This window comes from Gossypium arboreum, chromosome 6 (genome assembly GCF_025698485.1).
Source record: "Gossypium arboreum isolate Shixiya-1 chromosome 6, ASM2569848v2, whole genome shotgun sequence".
Lineage (NCBI taxonomy): Eukaryota > Viridiplantae > Streptophyta > Magnoliopsida > Malvales > Malvaceae > Gossypium > Gossypium arboreum.
Window position 1 is genome coordinate 136155279 of NC_069075.1, and position 21567 is coordinate 136176845.

The following is a 21567-nucleotide window of genomic DNA, read 5'->3' on the forward strand; positions in this document are numbered from 1 at the left end:
AACTTTGGATAATTTTAGATATTGTCTAAAAAAAATAAATAATAAATTATAAATTAAAAGTTTATTAATTATTACAATATATATTCCTCTTAATCAAATCAAAGAATATTATTACAATATTATTCCATCTAATCAAACTATTGTTATAACTATTCCATTGCAAGTTATTAGATTACAGCCTATTGGGTTCCAGTAAACCAAAGACATTGTTAGTGTTTTACATATTTCATTATTATTGTTCAGATTACGAAATGCGGTAGACGCGCCTACTTGAAGCGTGGGAGAGGGAGAGATGGTGGTATAGTGGTCTGTAATGTCTGAAACCGAAACATTGAAGGAAAAAGGGAAAACCAGAAGCAGAAATTCTTTGCCTTTGGTCCACGCCCCTGGAAAGGCTACCCCAGGGCAGTGTTGTCTTGTAGGGCAGCCCGGGCAGGCAGCTTTATGCGCTCCAAAATCTTAAAAGCCACATAACTGAATTTCCCAAATACACCCTAAACTCAAAGCCTAATACCACCCACTCTAGAGTTAGAAATGATAATTTTAATTAAATTGTATTATTATTTTGAAATTATCAAAACATTTTTTTATTGCTAAATTATTAAAAGAGTACAAGACAACAAATAATTGAAGCTCTGTGATAACAATGTAAGGCTTACAAAAAAGAACAAGGGCAAATTAGTCTTGACATAAAAATGTAATAATGCTTTGGAGACTCTAAGATCGAGAATCTGACGTGTCTCTTCACTTTATGCAAGAAAAAACACATTGCTTTCCCTTCCTCACCTCCCCCATCCTCTGCTCTTTCTTCTTCTTCGCTGCTTTAGTCCATTTTTTTCCCTGAAAAAATTAAAGACAAGAAAACAATAAGCCCAAACCCTAAACACTGAACATTTTCCAGCTTGAGAGCAGCCATATTTATGCTGTTGAAGTTTCTACATTATAGTGAAAGTGAAGGAGCAAAACCAGCTGATAAACCTTAGAAACCTTCAATGGCCGCTACATTTGTCCATTAGTTTGAACCATAATAAGCAAAGAAGAAAAGGGTTCTTTTTTTGTTTGTTTGTTTAATCTTGACTCCTTTTTTTTAGTCCATTCTCTCTAACACCCAAAACCCTTACTAAAGCAAAGAACCCAAAGCTCTTTTTGTCATATTCTTCCCCCCCCCCCATTTTTTGTTTTTCCCTGCCTTTAACTGAAGCGAAACAAGGAAAAATAATCCCATACTCCTCAAGCCCCTGCACCTAACAATGCCAAACCAAAAACCCAATTTCCTTTCCTTTTACAAACTCCTTTGCTTCGTGCTTCTCACCGATGTAGCTTTGGTAGCTTCAAAATCAACAATCGAGCCTTGTTCCAACTCTGATTCATGCAATGCCTTGTTGGGGTACACTCTCTACACCGACCTGAAAGTCGCCGAGGTTGCTTCCCTCTTCCAGGTTGACCCCATTTCGGTCCTCACGGCCAACGCCATCGATATCTCTTACCCGGATGTCGAAAACCACATCCTTCCTTCCCAACTCTTCGTCAAGATCCCCATTCTATGTTCTTGTGTTGATGGAATTCGGAAATCGGTTTCCACTCACTACAAGACCCGACCCCAGGACACGCTTTCGTCTATTGCGGATTCTATTTACGCTGGTTTGGTGTCAGCTGACCAGATTAGAGAGGCTAACTCGATTGATGATCCTTCGGTTCTCGATGTTGGGCAAAACCTTGTTGTTCCTTTGCCGTGTACTTGTTTTAATGGGACTGATAATGGACTCCCTGCTATTTACCTTTCATATGTGGTGAAGCCAGTGGATACTTTAGCTGGAATTGCAGCGAGTTACTCCACTACCATAACAGATTTGATGAATGTTAATGCTATGGGGGGTACTTCTATTACGCCTGGCGACATTTTAGCTGTTCCTTTGTCAGGTAGTTGAGTGTTTGTCTTGCTTTTGTAGTAGGATTAGGCTTTATATTACTGCTACAAAGTCCTTTGCTTTATGATTTTCAGCGATTTAGCATTGTTAGTTCAAGCTAAGGCAATGGTTGCGTGTTTCTATATTTAGCTTTGGGGAATTGAGTTGTGTTTTTATGTATCTACTTTGTTTATGTCTGTTTACCATGAGCAATGGAGGTTTAGCGTTGTTTTCTTTTGGTACTTTCAGCTTGTGCTTCAAATTTTCCTAAATATGCCTCGGATCATGGATTGATTGTGCCAAACGGGAGCTATGCTATTACTGCTAGCCATTGTGTTCAGTGCAGCTGTGGACCGGGGAGTCGCAAGTAATTGGGCTGTTTCATTTTTGTTTATTAGTTTTCGATTATAGTTGTCTTTACTGCTTGAGATTCATTCCCCTAAATATAACCTTTATCGATTGTTTCGTACAGTTTGTACTGCATGCCTGCTTCTTTGGCTGTTTCTTGTTCAAGCATGCAATGTAAAAGCAGCAATCTCATGCTAGGGAACGTTACAGTGCAGCAAAGTAGTGCTGGATGCAATGTGACTTCTTGTGCTTATAGTGGTTATGCAAATGGCACCATTATCACTTCGTAAGCTACAACTTTTAGCCACTTTTGTTGACGGTTATGCGAAAAGTGATTCATATGTTTGAGTTTTCTCCAATAAATGAACCTATCAACTTGCCCTTGTTCTGCAGGTTGTCATCATCTCTCCAACCTCGATGTCCAGGTAAGAAGTTTATACAATCACTGTTCTTATAGGTTATGATTCCAAAACACATAAATACTAGAAATTGTTTTCTTTTAGGGGATTGGGGACTTCCCTAATTGGATACAATAGATATGAATCCATTTGTTACCTTCACCGGTGCATATTGTTGACTTCCGTTGCTGCTTCTTTCAAACAAATAAAAGTTTCCGCTACTGGGACAAGACTTGTGATACCTTTTAGAATTTACAAATATTTCTATATAGTCATAGAAAGCTTCTTGACCGATCTAAATTTTGAACTGAATTTCGCAAAATAATGCAGGACCACAGCAATTTCCTACCCTTGTAGCCCCACCTACATATGTAACTCGGGATTCAGTTTTTGCCCCAGCACCTGCACCCCAGTCAGATGGTGCCACCACCGCAACAGTGCCCAAGACTTCTACAGTGCCATCTACAGGGTCTCTTCCTGGATTTCCCCCAGGAGGTGCCCCTTTTGGAAGCTTATCTAATGCTTCGACATTGATGAATTCAGCTGCCGCCCTTCCTGCCGCACTTGTGATATACTTGCTTGCCAAATTAATCTCACCCTTGTCATTGTAATTTTTCTTGTAAGTTGTGGTGGCTTTTTGGTTTGTAATGTTGCTTAGTTTTTGACCTGTCCTGCCTCTTTGTTCGTTCTATGTAACTTTGTTCAAGACTGTATTTACATTTTCCGAGTGGGTTCTAAAACTCACTAGTAAAGCTAATTTGCTTGATCGATCATGGCAGTTTTCGACATGCCTTGCGTTTCTGTTTATTGAATCCTATGTTATTGAGTGTTGAATATGGGTATATAAGAGTCACGGGGGTATGGTTAGAATTTTTTAATTTTTCATATTTTTGGAGGTTTATTTCTGGACCTGCTTATCAGAGTAGGTACTCGGAGTAAAAAACACATTACCATAATCAGTATCGTTAATAATTTTAACAACAATTTCAGCATCAACTTCAATTTTCAATCTAGGTAGGATGAGTTGATGAACAAGAATAACAACAATTTTCAGCATCAACTTCAATTTTCAATCTAGGTAGGATGAGTTGATGAACAAGAATAAGACCATCTTTGAGTACCCAAAGCTCAACTTCGACACTCTTACAAGAGGGGATGTGTATGTGCGATCCTTTAATCCAATTCCTGTTCTCGTCTCTTAGGATTGTATCAGCCCCTCCTTTCCCTGGGATCTCAATGGAAGACCCATCAGTATTTAATTTAGCATAACCCGCCAATGGTGGCTGCCACTTGACTGGTATAAAGCGAGGATAAGGCTTATTTTTTATTTTTCCGGCAAGCGCAAAGTACTCTCCCGCTTTGCAGATAGCTCTCTTGGGGATTCCTCAATTCTGGAACTGTTCCTAGAGATTTTTTCCATTCCTGTGCGGCCATATTTCCCGCAAAAGAAAAGAAAAAACCAGTGTTGTTTGAATCAGCTGGTCGGACTGGGAACCGATTGGGGTAGCGGTCCGGAGAGTGACTTTGAATTGGTTAGACCAGGCACCGGTTGAACCGATTTTTTAAAATTTTTTATAATTTTTAATTGGATCGGTTGAACCGACAAATCAGTGACTTGATCGGTTCAATCACTGATCTGATTTAAAAAACATTAGAAAAAGACACATTCATGGGTATCCTATGTTTTCTGTGGAAGGCTTGAGTAACCACATTATGTTTAGGCCATTCCGCCCAACTAAGAGCTTCAACAGATTGAGACGGGGGAGCACCAGTAGCATCATTCAGGCAGTTATGGGTTTCATGATAGTGCCTTAATAAATGGTGGACAGTTTCAGGGTAAATCGAGCAAAGAGGGCAGTTATCCGCTACCTCCATTCCTCTTTTCCTAAGGAAAACTGAGGTTGGAATCACTTCGTGGGCACATTCCCATATAAAAAACTTCAGTTTAGGAGGCAAATTTGCTTTACATAGTCAGTTCCAATTCATGTCAGTCGAACCGGCAGTGTATCTAAGAGTCCCAACAATTTGGTGGCAAGCACTACTTACTAAGATATCCCCATTTTGGTGATGATCTTGTGCGAAGTATTGTAAAGGCTTATAGGACGAAATTGGGACACAATAATCAGGTTAGTGATTTTAGGGATAAATGTGATGAGAGTATCATTAATGCCATCAAGAATCTTACAGGTTTTGATCACATCAATAACCATATCACACACTTTTTCCTTCACCGTTTCCCAACATTTTTGGAAAAAGAAGGGATGAAGTCCATCCGGTCCCGAGGCTTTATAAGGGTTAGAGGAGAAAACTGCTCTATTAATCTCTTCCCCTCTAATAGGTTCATTCGAAGTTCTTCTATCCACCCCCAATAACAAGACCCAACCAAAAGTGGTAATGATATTTGCATTTTATTGGTCATAAAGATTTTCAAAGAAAGATAATAATGTTACAAATTTTCATTCGCTCCGTCACCCACTGTCCCTTAACATAGTTGATGCCCTCAATTCTATTAAAACTTCTAAGCGTAAGAGTGGTAGTTAACCCTAGAATTCATGACCCAAAGATCTTCCTCCCGTTTAAGCACATCTTGATATTCAGACATATGTTGTCCTTGAAGATCAACTAGAAAATCATTAGGGTCAAGTTTAAAAGCTTTCTCAATTTCATTGAATCAGGCTAAAAGTTTCTTCTTTTTGAAGAAGACGTTTTCAAAAGACGTACAGTTCTAATTATCAACTACTTTATTGAAATTATCAATGATTTGGGAAAGATCATCATTACTAGCATTCCAAGTTGTGTCAAAGGAGAAGACAAAACTTTGGATGATCTAACCACGTATTTTGAAATATAAAGAGTTTTTGAGGAGCTCTAAAATGTTTCCCACACAAATTATTATGATTTATTATTATTATTATTTTTTGTTTCTGATTTGGTTTGTTTGGGCAGAATAAAAATAGGCCTCTATAGATTAGTATGACGTAAATTAGACTACGGAAAGCAATGACCATTAAAACTGAAGTCAATTATATCACAACAGTTCAAGCAGCCATGAAACTCTAACATTAGTGGGGAGATCGGTCTTCCACCTTTCTTATCATAACTCGATAAAAATTTATTAAAGTCACACTCGACATCAATTAGGATAAATTATGGTTATGAGCAACATATTTTAAATTATCCCAAATTAATTTTCTAAAATAATATATAAGGTTAGTATAGATAGGAAAAAAAAAAAACTAACGAATACCAGAGCCCCGTATCTTAACAAGAACTTGGATCTCTTGTTCAGTGTTGCAAAGCTCCTCAATCGTGACCGTAGCTGAGTTCCACAGAAGCCGCAAGCCACCTCTCAGCCCAAGGTATTGGTGTCCTTCCAAGAATCAAAAGGAAGTTGATCAAGACATTTCTGAGGTCCGAACCTTGGTTTCCGCAATAATCATCACATGGGGACGATGAATAGCAACCGGATCTTTAGCAGATTGGACAAAACCCCAGCTCCTTGCACCCCTACAGTTTCATCCTATCATGTACATCTAGTTTGTTAAGGTTAGGTAATAATAGCATGGACAACCCCTCTCTCCTCATATCCATGTCTTGAAACTATATACAAATATATGCTTAAAAATAACATATAATAAATAATAAAACATATTATTTAAAACTAAGTAAATATAATGATATCAAAATAAAAATTAGATTACATTATGAGTAAAACAAAATTTAAATATATAAATACATTTTATAAATAATACTACATATACTATAATTATTTATCATGATTATATCATATATTAAATTTACTTGTAACACTAATTTAATTAATAATTTATAATTAATTATAAAAATATAATAAAAATCACATAAAAATAATAGTAGTATATTAATAAAACTGATAATGGTCATACAAAATATAGTTAATCCGCCGCTCTTTAATCTGCTACACATTCTTCAGGCATCAGGATCGAGGATATACAAATTTGAAAAATTTTCACTCGAGAAGTGGCATGCTGACTTTTTATTGTCCTACACCCGCCCACAGCGTATGACTTCCTTCTCCCCCCCTTTTTCATCTTCACCGTGTGTTAAGGTTTAGCAACACTCTCTTTCTCTCTCTAAACCCGAAACAGTGAAACCTTCTCCCCTATCAAATGGCAAAGGAGGCGCACGGTAGCCTCGCCTCCGACGCCGACGCCATAGAAGCGACGGCGGAAGATATCGAGTCACGCATTACCACCGCCATGCACTCTCGCGTTGGCCACTTCAAGGAACAAGCCGAGTACACTCATTCTCTCTCTCTCTCTCTCTCTCTCTCTCTCCCTCTCTCTCTCTCGCTGTTTACTTTTTACAGTCTCGAGAACTAGGTTTTCAGTATCGGATTCATGGTTTGTGAAATTGCCTTTACCGAGTTGAATTCTAAGGATTGTCATACCGGAATGTGTAATTTAGTTTTAAGTGTGAATTGCTTGATAATTTAGTTTAATTGGATTTTTTTGGTTGTTTGTTGGTAAGTTCGTTGACCTTCGAGGGAGTTCGGAGATTGTTAGAGAAAGACTTGGGGTTAGAGACCTTTGCTTTGGATGTTCAGAAGAGATTCGTCAAGCAATGCCTGCTAAAGGTACCTTTTTTTCTTCTCAATGTTGGGAAGCATCTTAGTCACTATCTCATTTGATAATTATTAATTAACGTGTGCTTTATTGTTTTATTTTCGTTTTATTTTTTGTTTTCCCTCTATTTTGCTGCTGAATGAAAGCTTAAATGTGTAATTGGATAGAAAAAGCATGATTTTGCTTTTATATGAAAGAAGTGTTAGGATTGATGTTTCATTGACTTTAGTTATTTGTTTTCCAGTTGATCATGTTTTTGCTTTCCATATTTCCCTTTTCTTTATAGCGACTGCTAAAGAACAAGAGATAACTTGCAAGAACATGTAGCGGAAACAATTGACTCGTTCCCTTTTCCAGAAAGTAGCAAGTACTGGTAATGCTTGCCCATGACTGGATTTGATCTACTATTGTAATTGGTTTATTATTATTTCCCTTTTCTTTATAGTTTTTCTCTATTGAAGTGGGGATAACATAAATCTAGTGACAACAACGGGGCAGGGCAGGTCGGATTGTTGCCCGCTCGGCTCCAACACGATACTCTACCACCATGCCCCGACCCCGACCTTGAAAATTAATTGTATACCAACCTGATCCAAGCTCTAACTTTTTTATTTGACATTGTGATTAACTAAATTAAAAAATATTGAAAAAAATGCTTGGGATGACAAAGTAAACAAATATAAATTACAACTTAGAAAAAAAATAAGAAATGAAACTGAGGGGGCGACTTGGAAAAACAAATTAAAATGAGAGGGGGAAGAAACTAGTTTGAAATGAGAGTAAAGGTGGTAAAATGATGTTGGTAGTGATAAAAGTTTAAGGATTTTTTAACCTAATTAATATTAAAAAAAATATAAAGGTAATTTTGTAAATATCTTGGGGCGGGTTGGGGTGGTTTCATGTCAAACCCGACCCGACCATTCTCTAAAGCTAACCTGACCTGACCCGACCCGAAACCTGATTTCAAGAAAAAAACCCGACCCTATTGGGTCGGATTGGCTCGGAACCCATTGATTTCGGGTTTTTCCTGCTACCCCTACATAAATCACATAGCTGTTATGTGTAAGGCAACCTAGGGCACATCAATATAACAAGGGCCACTCAACATATTTTGAATCAATTTCCAATTAGATGCCCATTCTATAATTTAATATGGTATCATAATCGACAGTATCCATGTCCATTGTGCTCTCTGTTTTAGGTTTGTTATACCTAGATTGAGATGTTCAGACCAATATGATAGGCTGTTATGTCTACTCATGAAGTTCATGCCCTGTATAGGTTTGTTGTCCTTGCATGTGAGGGAGAGTATTAAAATGGAGATCAAATAAATTTCACATCTGTTAAATTAGGGGCAACCTAGGCACATAAATATAACAGGGGTCTGCTCTACCTATTTGCAATTCTAAAATTATCAATTTCCATACAGTAAAAAAATCCAGTTTGTCTATGCATAATACAAAATTTAAAGTTTGATATCCGTTTGTTGTCTGTACTGTTCTTTACTCGATTGTTGATAAAAATTGCTGCAGTTTCGATCCTCTGTTTTATGAAACAATGATATCTGCAGTTATAATTTTTCTCTCTCTGGACTTTTAGGCCCATGTCTTAGAGGGGAAAAAAAGATGAACTGACCTACTAGTTTGGAATAGAGCTCTAATTTACTTTTAGTAACATGAACATCAAAAGCCTTGTTGCTGCTGGAACTTTTGGATGTTAAAAATGTCATTTAATGAAGGAATGGATGCATTGTGGAATGTCAAGACTTACTGGAAAGGTGTTATTTGACTTATTTCATTTTCTCATTTCACTTCTTTATAATAATGTACAAAGAAGGAATGGATGCTTTAGAATGTGAAGACTTACCAGAAATGTGTTATTTTGTTCACTTGTTTCACTTTTACCTATTCTTTATTACAGTGTTTAGATGGTGCAAATGAGGATGGCTCCAAGAGTTCTTGTGAAACAGTGGAGAAAAATGTAAGTACAACCACTGAAGGAACAGAATCACCCAAAGAACGAGAATCTAAGAAAGAAGTAAAGGAACCTTGCTCTGAAGATGAGGAGAAATTAGATGGCTCTCCAGTTTTGGGCCTTCTGGCTGGACATAAAACTACAAAAGTTGAGAACAAAGAAACTAAAGAAGTTTCTGAGAGTACAATACAGAAAGCTATCAGGAAAAGGGCTTCATATCTTGAAGCTAATTCAGAGTAAGTTGCTAAATTGTTTGATAGGTTGCTGCCATTCTCACTATAATTGCTTGTCCATCATGTTACATCAGGTTGCTTTGTATGCTACCCTTTTTCCAGTTCCTTTGTATACTGAGGTCTAACATTGAACAATTGGTCTTTGATGTTTCAGTAAAGTCACAATGGCTGGACTTCGTCGGCTTTTGGAGGAAGATCTTACACTCGATAAATTTACACTCGATCCGTACAAGAAGTTTATATCTGGAAAATTAGATGAGGTGGGCATATTCTTTTGATGAGAAGTCAATTCAGCTTCCAAAAATATCATTTGCATCATAGCTTTCTTATGATTCTTTCTGTTAATTATCACTTATCAGGTATTAAAGTCTTGCGAAGTTTCTGCAGCTGCAAGTGAGGTTAAGAAAAAAAAACTCAATAAAAAATCTCTGATCAAACCTTCTAAAAAGGTCAACAAGAAAATGAATTCTGCTTCATCAGGAAGTGAGAATGATGAGGAGGAAGATGATGAAGTAGAACAAGAGGAATGGGAAGAGGAAGAGGAAGAGGAAGAGGAAGAAGTGAAGCCCAAAAAAAAGATCACTCCTAAAGGGAAGACTAAGAACTTTGAAGGGCTTAAAAAGCGGAAAATACCTAAAATAGAGGCAGAGATGCCTAGCAAGAAGAGAAGCAAACACACAGAATCAAATTCAGATGATAATAGCGATGAAGGAGACAGTGGGAGTGTCTCTGATGATGGTTGCTCTCGATCTTCTGTTGCGAAGGCTGTCAAGGTCTTAATTTTAGTTCATTTTCTTTCCAAAATTTATATTCTGATATCTTAAGTGTCTTTTGATTTGATATAAATTAAGCATCTTTTAGTCATATTATTAATATGCAGAGAAAAGAAACTTCTGCTCCAGTACATGGGAAACGTGTGGAACATCTAAAGTCGGTTATCAAGTCATGTGGGATGAGGTTTCACTTTGACCGACTCTTTTATGAACTTTGATTTCCATTGAAGTTGACCATGAGTTTATTCTTGTTACTTATTTTATTTATAGTGTTCCTCCCTCAATCTACAAGAGAGTCAAACAGGTGCCTGAGAATAAACGTGAAGCCCAGTTAAGAAAGGAACTAGAGGATATTCTTTCTAAAGAAGGGTTGTCTGCAAATCCTTCAGAAAAAGGTCAGGATTCTAGCCTGCGGACTACTGTTTTACTATTCATTTATGGAGTTGACCTTGTTTCAGAAAGCTCTTTGTTAGTGATAAAAGTGGGATTAAAGCTCTTTAATGCTTTGAAAATCTTTGGGAAAGGGAGAAATTTTATTAACTAATTTTGTCATCTCATAGATGCCTTCACCATCCATGAGCAGGGATGATGATAAAACTTTCCATTAACTGAGAATTAATACCTATGTAAGAATAAAGCATGTCCTTTCCTGATCATACTATCTTATCTTTCATGTGGGACAAACTTAGTTTTGCTGGGTTGAAAGCTTCTGTCTGTACTAGGAAGGCTTGATGATAGTTAATTCTGATGTATTTGGAAAGTTCAATGATAGACAGCTATCATATATCTGGATGATTGTTTCTGTTTTAATATTAGGTAGAGAAATCTATAAAATTCACATGGGATTGCAGAGACTTCCATACCCAGTATACTACAAGCTGAATGTATTATGATCCACAACTTCATTATGTTCTACTTAATCTTATCTTTCAATTCTAGTAATGTATAGGAGTATTTTAAATTCTCAGAAGTCAAGGATGTGAGGAAGAGGAAAGAAAGAGCAAAGGAACTAGAAGGAATTGACACGAGTAATATCGTGATAAGTTCACGTAGAAGGCCTACAGCCAGTTTTACTCCTCCCCCAAAGCCCAAAATACCAGATGTTAGTACTGATGATGAAAGTGAAGAAAGTGACGAGGATGATGGTGATGATGATGATGAAGACGCTGGTGATGATGGCAACAGCCAAAGTGAAGAATCGGATGAAGGTGAGTATAAGGATTTGTTTGCATGTTTGTTAAAACAATTTATTGACCATCTTTATGAACTATCAAATATGGGTCACCTTGAATTAGGAGAACATAGTGGTTGTGATTGGTGCATGTGCTCTATGATCTTATTAGATTCTTTGTCCCCATGGACAGGAGTTTTGTTAATAGTTCATTAGCTTTCTAATGATCAATAAATTTCACTCTTAGCCAAAGAAGGGATTATATGGCACTTTGTGAACCTATGATTTCAGAATTGGGTATGGGAGGTGTTTGTGATACTTATCAGAAAATCCGTGGAATGCAAAATGGAACCATTAGCTATAAAGTAGCTTTTCTCTGTTCTGATTCTCATTCAAGTGTCTCCAAGTGAAACCCAAGCATGCTGCAAACAAAGTTTTTTAAACTACATTTAAGTTGGAACGTTGGTTGCTTGTTCTAAGCTATCGTGTCAGATTTCTTATTTGATTGGTGCATACATTTTGCAGAAGAAGATGAAGACAGTGATTGAATCCATACAAGGTGATTGCTGGCCCATCAACTGTTCGATTATGGTTCTGTATTATGTATTTTAAATTTTTGTTTCTCACTAAGGTTTTCTTGTTACATAGTTGGTGTGGGAGTCAGTAGTCCTTGATAGAAAAAGGAAATGGCTTTTTAATTTTTTGATTAGGATGTTTGTATTATGAACGAGTACTGTGACTTAGGGTTTTCATTTTAGGCCATAGAATTTTGTTTGTTAATGCTACGTTTGGTTTTAAATGTGAGGAAGGGTTTATTGCCTGATTTAGGCTTATCCCTTCGTTATGAAAAGGAATTTAGGTTGATATATATATATATATATAAAATATTTCTTTTTCTACTTATTAAGATTCTCATCTATGCTCTACACAAGCTTTGTTAAACAAGTCCTAGTAGTTTATCTTACATTTAAATAAAATAGAGAAGTATTGAAAGTTGAAATTGGATAAAGCAAGTGTGGCAAATGTCAAGCATAACCGGTTGCAAATGAATTTAACTCCTTTCTCTTAAAAATTTTACCAACTTGAATCCGTGCTTTTCCATGTTAAGTGTAATTAAATATTCACGTTGAGAGAATGTAAATTCGAAACTTAAAAGCAGTATTATTTAACTGGACACAAGTATATGGTGCAGTTTTTCCCTTTTTTTTAATCTTTTCAGTTTTTGTCTAAAATAGAAAAAGGATCAACATAGGCTGAGATTGTGGGATTAAGTTGAGGAATGCGTGCAGTAGGCTAGACTTACATGAATGAATTTATAGTGAGTTGCTGGGATTATGGGATTGAGTTTGCTGTCTCCATTGGGATGAGTGATTAATTAATCTGGTTTTCAAAAACTAGTACAACGAAGAAACATTCAAACTAAAAAAACACCTGGGTATTTTAACAGGCTACAATCCCGTCCATTGTTTATTCTTAAACGAAAACACTCCCATAGTGGGAGAGATCAGGCTGAAACCATACATACATACATACATACATACATACATACATACATACATACATACATATATATATATATAAAATAATATAAATCACTTTACAGCTTAAAAATCTCCACTGCAAAATGCAAATATAAAACATTACTTGTTACATATTCTCTCATGCTTCTCCAGTATTCTCAGCTGGGATCTTCAAAATCCTAGCAGCTCCATCGGTACTATCTTCCAACTTGATTGATTTACCACTGTCTGAGATTGGCAACTCTATGTCTTTACCACCTTCCTCTGTGTTTGAGCTTTTTCGGTCTTTGCTTTTACCCCACAGTACAGTGTAGAGTCCAAAGATTATAAGAACAGTCCCTATTATGCTGTAATTCATACATCGATATTAGAAATCAATAAATTTATTTTAAAGTTATGAAAAGGGAAGATTGAGGGTGGAAAAATCTTTGTAAGAATACCTTCCTAGGTGTATTTTCTCAGCTAATATCATTGATCCTAAAACTGCAGTGATGATCATACAAAGGGGACTAAAAGCTGTAACAAAAACTGGACCTTGTTCTCTTATCACAACCCCTTGTGCATAATATGCTATTCCTGAACATACCACTCCCTGATTTTCATCACAAAAGTTTTAGAAAAATGTCATGTTGTTAGATGAATGTTAATATATATATATATATATATATATATTGTTTTTTTGGCACTTACGGAGTATACGGCAGCTAACAAGCTTGAATCCCAGCCAATTTTCCAGGCATTCAAGTCTCTTTCCATTGCAAATGAGACTGCTGCACCTCCTATGGTCCCAATAAAGCATATCAAAGCTGTAAGAGATAGCTCTGCTGGGTACATCTTTAATGTGAATGACTGAAATCAAAATTATCCAAAATCCAAGTTAGTAGGAGAACAGTTCATCATGAAGAGATGTATATGTATATGTATATGTAAATGCTGACCTGCAATATGTAAAAGCCTGACCAGCCCCAGCATCTGCCCAGGAGCATTAATGTCCCAACAACCCAATGCTTAGCCTCAGCTACATTGGTTGCAGTTTGATGAGCTCCTCCTCCAAACTTCGTGAAACTGATTGAAGGACCTTTGTACAGTGTCATGATAACTGCACCAGGGACCATGATTGTTGTTCCAATTATCTTGGCTATACTATGGACCTTCTTCAAGTTTACTTTCTCCAACCTAATCCACAAATTAAGTTAATACCAAATAAAACAAAATCCAATATTAGTTTTGGTTATATCCACACATTCAGATATATGTCTTTAAACCCTTTAAAGGTCTTCCACATAAGTGAAAACTTTTTTGAAGAATTTATACATATTATGTCGAATACTTATCTGTATCTAACCCTCAATTCCCCAAAAAAACCTAAATCTAGATTGTATTTTTATGGTTAAGAATTAGATAAATATCATTGAAATTGGTGTAGCATATAGTGAAATAGTAAAGTGCAGAAAGTCCTTTCAAAAAAGTTTGTGATGAATATTCCATAAGATGCATATATGAGAAAGATTGCATAAACCCAAACAACAGGAAGAAATGGAATATGATGATGCCAACTTCCAACTTAGGTTTTTTTATAGGTTTGGTGTAATGTGGGAGCTTATGTGCATTTTAATCCTACTTGTGTATTAATACCAACACCAACACGAGGATCTTACTTATAGAAATAAAAAAAAAATCGTATTAAATAATAATTTAATTCTAGTATGGAAAATAATACCTGAATATTCACATTTGCACATGCAACTTTATTATTTTATTTTGTGTTTCCCACATTTGCAAGCTTATTATGGATGTGAAGTGTAACTGTATAGTACCTGAAAATCAATGCCAATACGAATGTAATTGCAGGAATGACATTAACAGTAGCAGAAGCAAGCGTTGCCGTGGTGTATTTCATCCCCAGATAGTACAGATTTTGGTCTATCACTGGCCTGTTTCATCATCATAACTTATGCAAATGATTTTTCTTATAGTGTCTTTCATGGACTAAAAGAAACATGCATATATATATATATATATATACATATGAAAGTTGATTCTTTCTTCAGGTTTTTAAGAAAAAAAATGCTTTCATTTGCATGCAACATGTTTCCACGTTCCATGAAGTGCAAATTTGCATAAAAATAAAATGGTTAGATCATTACTCTAGGAAACCAAGGACCAAGATTCTCAGGAAAATGGGGACAGTAAGCTTAGGCCTTATTTTCCTGAAAAAAAAAAAAGTAAGTAAAATCAGGATTCCGGAGTTAGCCAAAGAGTTTTGAATTCAAAAGGCTGAAGATTGAAAGAGAAGATGGAGGACCTTTCGAGAACTAAAGCAAAGGGTGCAATAACAATGGTGGCAACTAAATGACGATAAACAGCAAGAACATAATGGTTCATCCCATGTTGCAAAGAAACCATGGTGATAACATACATCCCTGCAAACCCAAACTGAAGGGACGTCATTGTCAAGTATGGCTTGGCCTTGTTTAGCCCTACTGGTAACTTCATCTCCATTTTGAAATAATTTCGTCTCTCAAAGTGAAGGATTATCTTTTTTTTTTCTTCTTTCTTTTTTCCTTATCAACTACTGCAGCTAGTTGGATTGAAATTGGGATGGTAGCAAATGGAACGAGAGATGGATTTATAGGATGGTAAAAAGGTAAAGGGGAGGGGTCTCCAATGGGTGACATGTTAAAGATGTCGACTGCTCGAGCTCACAATGGATAGAGAAAAAGAAATATATATCAACATCATGACAAATTTGCTGCTCTAATCCAAATTGATTATTTTTTTTTTTGGGTGATCAAGGTAAGATTAGGTAACTATACAACCATTCAATTGCATAGGATTATATTTAAACAGTAAAACGAATGACATATACGTGGTTATAAAACAAAATTAAAAAATTATGAAACTCATGTTTCATCAATATTCTTCGTAATCTTTCTACATTCTTTAACATTATGATATATGATTTTAGTATATATATACACAATCAAATATAAAACAAATACATAAAATATTCACACGGGGAGAAGTAATCTATAATTTATATCTATTTATTATCTATAATATATAAAAGTATAACTTTGAAAAAGCTTCTGAATTTATTAAGCCATTGTTGTTGATTATATTATTGAAATTTTCATTTTAAATATTTTTATTATGAAAAATTCTTTGATATATTATTTATGAAGTTTTTAACACTTCATAAGCGGATTGAGAGTTTAACAATTGTATTATATGATATGGTAAAAAACACAATCTAATACTTGTTATACCTTAAACTTGCTTATGGTATTTCTATATTTGTAAGATTTGTTAAATTTATAAATAAGAGTTTTAATTTACTAAAATATTTGATTAAATAAATAGAAAATTTATTACATTTACAAATAAGAATTGTGATTCTATTAAAGGACTTTTATTAAAATAAAATTATATAATAATGAATAAAAGTTTAACTTTAAATTTTATATTTAAATTGTTATTTTCTATTAATAAAAAAGTTAAAATTAAAATTATAATAATTTAGTTTTAAATGAAAATTTTAATTATTTATATAATAATTAATTTTATGTTTCATATATAAATTTTCATAAACAATACTTTTATATAATCTAATATATTATAATTATATTTAGGAGAAGAATTGATGCAGTGTATAGGTTCTATATATGCACTATTAGTTAATAACAAGATGATACATCGTTATTGGTGCAAAATAAAAAAATTAAAGGGTTTAAAAGTAAATATAAATAACTTTATTTTAATAAATAAATATTAAATATAATTATTAAACATAAATAAATACAAAAAATTCAATTTGAAACCCAAAATTTAAAATTCAAAATCCAAAAATCGAAACCTGAAACCTAAAATCCAAGACCCAAAACTCGAGACTCAACATGCAAAAAAAAAAAAATTTAATTATGCTTAAATTAAATAAATAATATTTATTTTAAGTCCTTCAATATATTTATATTTTACACCGTGATGATAACATTGCTTTATAGTAATTACAATAATGAAAAACACATTATTTAAAAATTACATCAATAAAAAAATAATATATAAAATCATGTAATATGCATGTGACATTAAAACTAATTATTTAAAAAGATTTGATTGTGATAGAGCTAACAAGAATTCCTAAAATTGTCTGTTCCATCACTTTTTTCATTTTTTTATTATAAATATGAATTTTGATTTAATGTAATGTGGTATATGAATTTTAATTTTATATAATGGTATCCAAATATATTCTTTAAACTTCTGGGCTAGTTATCGTCCGCCCTTTTCTCTCTCCCACTAATCTTTTCTTTTTCTCATTTACTCCACATGTATTTTTATTGTTTTCACAAGTTGTGATGGACAGATGACTATGCTTGTCGTTCGCTAAAACTCCACTGACCACCAGCAGTTTTTTTTAGGAAAGTGGGTGATTGTTCGTCAGCTTTTTAATCTGTTTCTATTTTGAGAGTATTTCAGAATAATAAATGATTTCACTAGTCAAATTGAACTTGTAATGTCTTTAAATTTTATATATTTTTTGTTTATTTTTCCATTTTTTAATAAGTTTCATTTTTAGAAAATTTTGTCTACTCTTGTAACACATTTTTTAGTCTTGTTTATGCATATAATCTTATTTTTGCAAGTAATTTTAAGGATAATTTTATTGTCGTCCTCTCTAGTTTGGCAAATGTTTGATTCTTTTGTTGATTTTAGCTCTTACTTATAATATGAAGTGATTGCAATCACTTTGTGACAAAACTAATTATCAACGTGTTATAATGTTCTATTGATACCGAAACTAAACTTTTGTTATGTTAATGGAGCTACCTTTCACCATCTACAACAAGTATTATTTTTTTTCCTTAAATTGTATGATTGTATTCCTTAAATGAAATAATGAATTTATATTATGGAAAATAAATTGCTGCCGTCCTCAAGTGGCAAAGGAATCCTATCCCAGAAAATAGGGAGAATTATAAATTCCGTACACCCAATAAAGTTTTCAAATTCCATATGTACCCTTACTCGAAATTCCAGATTCTGTTATCCACCTGGAAAAAGCTTACTCTTCAAACCCATATCTGCTGAAAAAATAAAGCAAAAGAAATTCTCAAAAAAGGAAAAATATTATTATTTATACATATATAATTGTACTAATAAAGAATATGAAAATAAATGATTAATTATTGGTAATTTGAGGGTAAGTGGGAATTGTGAAATGGTGATAAGCTTTAGTGGTGCTGAAATGTGGGGTTTGTTAAAGAGTGGGTGTAAGAAGAGTGGCCACCATTCTCCATTCTCCTTATCTAAACTAATTAACAAGACTCATATTCAACAGCTTTGATTTTTGAAGCTCAAAGATATCCATATCCTAACAAGTTTTCTATAATTTATTCCCACAAATTAGTTCCAATTTCATAACCATCAAAAGAATACAAGATATGTTTTCTTGCTAAGCCATGGAAAAGGCATGTGAATTTTATGTTGAATAATCACTATTCTCCCTTTGATTTTTCTTTTTTACAAACTCGGGTCTATTTTCATTAATACAATATAGATACAAATGTATATATTTATTCAATATAAAACATAATAGGTAAAGAATCGAACAAAATTCATATATAGTACAAGTATAAAGTGAGACAAAGACTCACACATTAGTATTAAGTTTTATTAACCATGCTACTCTTGAACCTTTGGTTTGTTCATATATACCGATTTAAAGCAAGTTTCTAAAACTTGGTATGAAAAGCTTTTTAAATTTTTAATTGAAAAAGATTTCGTAGAGACAAAGTAAATACCACATTGTTTATTAAAATTAGAGGCAAATGTATATGTTTGACGATATTATTTTTGATGTTATTAATGAATTATTTTGTCAAGAATCTTTTAAGATTCTGCAATGTGAAATTGAGATAAGTATGATAGGGGAGCTCAACTTCTTCTTGGGACTCTAAATAAAACAAACAAGTGATGACATCTCCATTAACTGAACAAAGTATACAAAGGAAATACTCAAGAAATTCAAAATGAAGGACATGAAGTCTCAATCTACTCCAATAGGCATTTCAACAAAGCTTGATAAGTATAAAGGACGTAACTAGTAAGTTGTTGTCACTAACTGTCGAAACCATTTTTTTCGGTTTTTTTTCGATTTAAAAATGATGGATTGACTTTTTGGAAAGCGAAAATGGAGTCGCCACCAATTTTTTCTTGTTTAGGTGTGATCGGATCACCTAGAAATTTGGGTTGTTTTAATAAAACATTTTGGTTTACTAAAACAATGATTTTGGTCTACGAAAATATGAGAAAATAGGCTCGGGAGTCGGTTACGTATGAGGAAGGATTAGCACCCTCATTACGCCCAAAATTGGTACCAAATCGATTAAATACTGTCCTTTTGTCTAAAATTAAATTTTTTTTGAAATGTGGTTCTTGTTAATAACATTTGAATAACCCGAGTCTTTTGCCAAAAATCTTCTTGTTTCGACGTTCGAAAATTTATAATTCGAAAATAACAAAAGGATGCCCAACTATTTGGTCCAACGAAAAATCGATACCCAACTCAGTAGGGCATGATTCCTCGAATTTCCAAATATTGACCATTGCCTCACCTTGGAAGATATGAGTGAAATTCCGAAGAGACATTCTATTATTTTGAACAAACGGGAGATTGCAACCCAACACGATAGGGCACTATTCTCCGAATTGCCAAACATCGAACATTTCTTTCATTTTAAAGAGTTTTTAGAAAACGTGAGTAAAATTCCAAAGGGATCTTCGATTGTTTTGAACAAATGAAAAAGCGTAACCCAGCATAATAGGACATAACATTTCAAATCCTTGATACAAGATCATTTTATAATTTCCAAAACTCACGCTTTTGAAATTTCAAAAAGATTATTTAGTTATTTAGGTTAAACAAGAAAAATTGAAACCTAGTAAGTTAGGGTATTATTTTCTTGAATTTTCTAAATTCGAAATATTGCCTTATTTTTAATTTGAAAAAACATGGATTTAAATCTCGAGAGAATATTTATTTGGTCAAACAGAAAATCGAAACCTAACACGTTAGGGCACAATTTCTAATTACCAAACACGAAATATTACCTCGCTTTTGAAATTTTATTTTTTATTTTTTTTAAAAGGGAGTGATTATGGAAACAAACTTGCAACGTATTTATTCGATTCATTTGAAGCAAAGAAAATGAAATGAACAATTTCAGCAAATAGGTTAATTTCAAGCAAATAGGTTGGCAATCTCAATCATAATATAATACATGGGGATGCAAAACAAAGTAACAAATATGGAAAATATATATCAATAATATATTATACAATTTTTGAAAAGTACAAACACGAAAATTGAAACATGCCCAATGATAATAATCTTACCACATACACTATTTAACGTTTCTAACTAATGGTTAAATAAAATCTATTTTAAGAAAAATATTTTAAAAGGTAATAAAAATGTTAAAACAAATAAACTTGGAATGAACAATTTAAAAGTAGCTAAATTATATATATATATATATATATATATATACATAAACAGATAATACATGCAAAAAATTTACAATAGATCGTAAAATAAATAAAAATAAAAATAAATAATACATAAAGTATATAAAGTTTAACATATAAATGAGCTTGAATAAGTATTATAAGAGGAAATTTAAAGTTAGTGTTATGCAAAATAATTTAAAACCAAGATTCAAAAATGTATATATGTATATAATATATATTACGTGCATAGCAATAGTAATGGGTACCTATATAAAATTTTAAAACGAATAATGTACATATTAACAAGTTGTAATATAGATGAATTATATAAATGCAACCATGTAAGAATATACAAAAGAATATAAGAATGACATACTATATAATATAAATCAATAATTATACAAAATAATTTGAAACAAGATTTACCTACCAACAATTAACGTGATACATAAAACATAAAACTTAATATAAACATTGTATATAAAAAATAGTAATATAGGCAAGTGTTTGAAATAAACAAAGTATAATTTAAAATTAGGGAATATATGGTATACATAAATAGATTTAAAGGGAAAAATATAAACATGTTTGCAAGGGAATTCAAATAAGTAATTCAATTAAATTATATATATATATATATAATAAAGAAAATAAAATAAAATAACAAAAATGAAAAATGAACAAAGGGAATACAAGAAATTAAATCAACCTTTTTTTGCTTTGGATTTTGATCTCTATGTGAAAATACAATGTTTTTTTTATTTTTATTTTTTTATCCCTCATTTCCCTTTACATTTGATTTTATGATGGCTTTTATAGCCTTGTTACAACATTTTTTATTATTATTTACTATCTTTTCTTTTTACAAGTGGCAGACAAAAGAGGACTAGGGCGGCGCTTAGGGCGGCACATAGGGTGAAGAGGTTAGGTTTTTTTCTTTTTCTTCATTTTTTTCTTTTTTTTTTATTTTTTATTTTGGGTTGTATTTGGGCTTGGGGTATTTTGGGTTTTAGTTGAGTTTTGGTATTTGGGCTGTGATTTTATTGGGCCCCGGGCAAAATTTGGGTCTTACAGCTGCCCCTCTTTGCTCATTGATGTGTTAACAGGAATAGAACAAAAACTATAAA

At 33.3% G+C, this 21567-nt stretch overlaps 3 protein-coding genes and 1 long non-coding RNA gene across 4 annotated transcripts; 2 read left to right on the plus strand and 2 right to left on the minus strand.

The window, feature by feature from the left end:
• Positions 1-552: 552 nt before the first annotated feature.
• LOC128294080 (uncharacterized) lies at positions 553-6255 on the minus strand. The gene is made up of 2 exons (XR_008284295.1): positions 5901-6255; positions 553-840 (listed from the first exon to the last, which is right to left on the minus strand). It is a non-coding gene; the product is annotated as an uncharacterized LOC128294080 (long non-coding RNA).
• Positions 727-3439, plus strand: LOC108483964 (lysM domain-containing GPI-anchored protein 1-like). The gene is made up of 5 exons (XM_017787533.2): positions 727-1920; positions 2157-2274; positions 2380-2541; positions 2649-2680; positions 2984-3439. Exons 1-5 carry the CDS (start codon positions 1251-1253, stop codon positions 3262-3264), a joined length of 1263 nt encoding a protein of 420 aa, XP_017643022.1. The 5' UTR covers positions 727-1250; the 3' UTR covers positions 3265-3439.
• A 344-nt stretch (positions 6256-6599) lies between the features above and the next one.
• On the plus strand, positions 6600-12258 carry LOC108486604 (uncharacterized). Its single transcript, XM_017790734.2, has 9 exons — positions 6600-6929; positions 7163-7268; positions 9178-9467; positions 9619-9724; positions 9824-10237; positions 10345-10421; positions 10508-10632; positions 11206-11445; positions 11934-12258. Exons 1-9 carry the CDS (start codon positions 6802-6804, stop codon positions 11954-11956), a joined length of 1509 nt encoding a protein of 502 aa, XP_017646223.1. The 5' UTR covers positions 6600-6801; the 3' UTR covers positions 11957-12258.
• Positions 12259-12844: 586 nt separating this feature from the next.
• On the minus strand, positions 12845-15540 carry LOC108486605 (WAT1-related protein At1g21890-like). Its single transcript, XM_017790737.2, has 7 exons — positions 15234-15540; positions 15076-15138; positions 14746-14862; positions 13867-14104; positions 13619-13777; positions 13369-13520; positions 12845-13275 (listed from the first exon to the last, which is right to left on the minus strand). The coding sequence occupies exons 1-7, from the start codon at positions 15428-15430 to the stop codon at positions 13068-13070; spliced, it is 1134 nt and encodes a 377-aa protein (XP_017646226.1). The 5' UTR covers positions 15431-15540; the 3' UTR covers positions 12845-13067.
• Positions 15541-21567: the final 6027 nt, after the last annotated feature.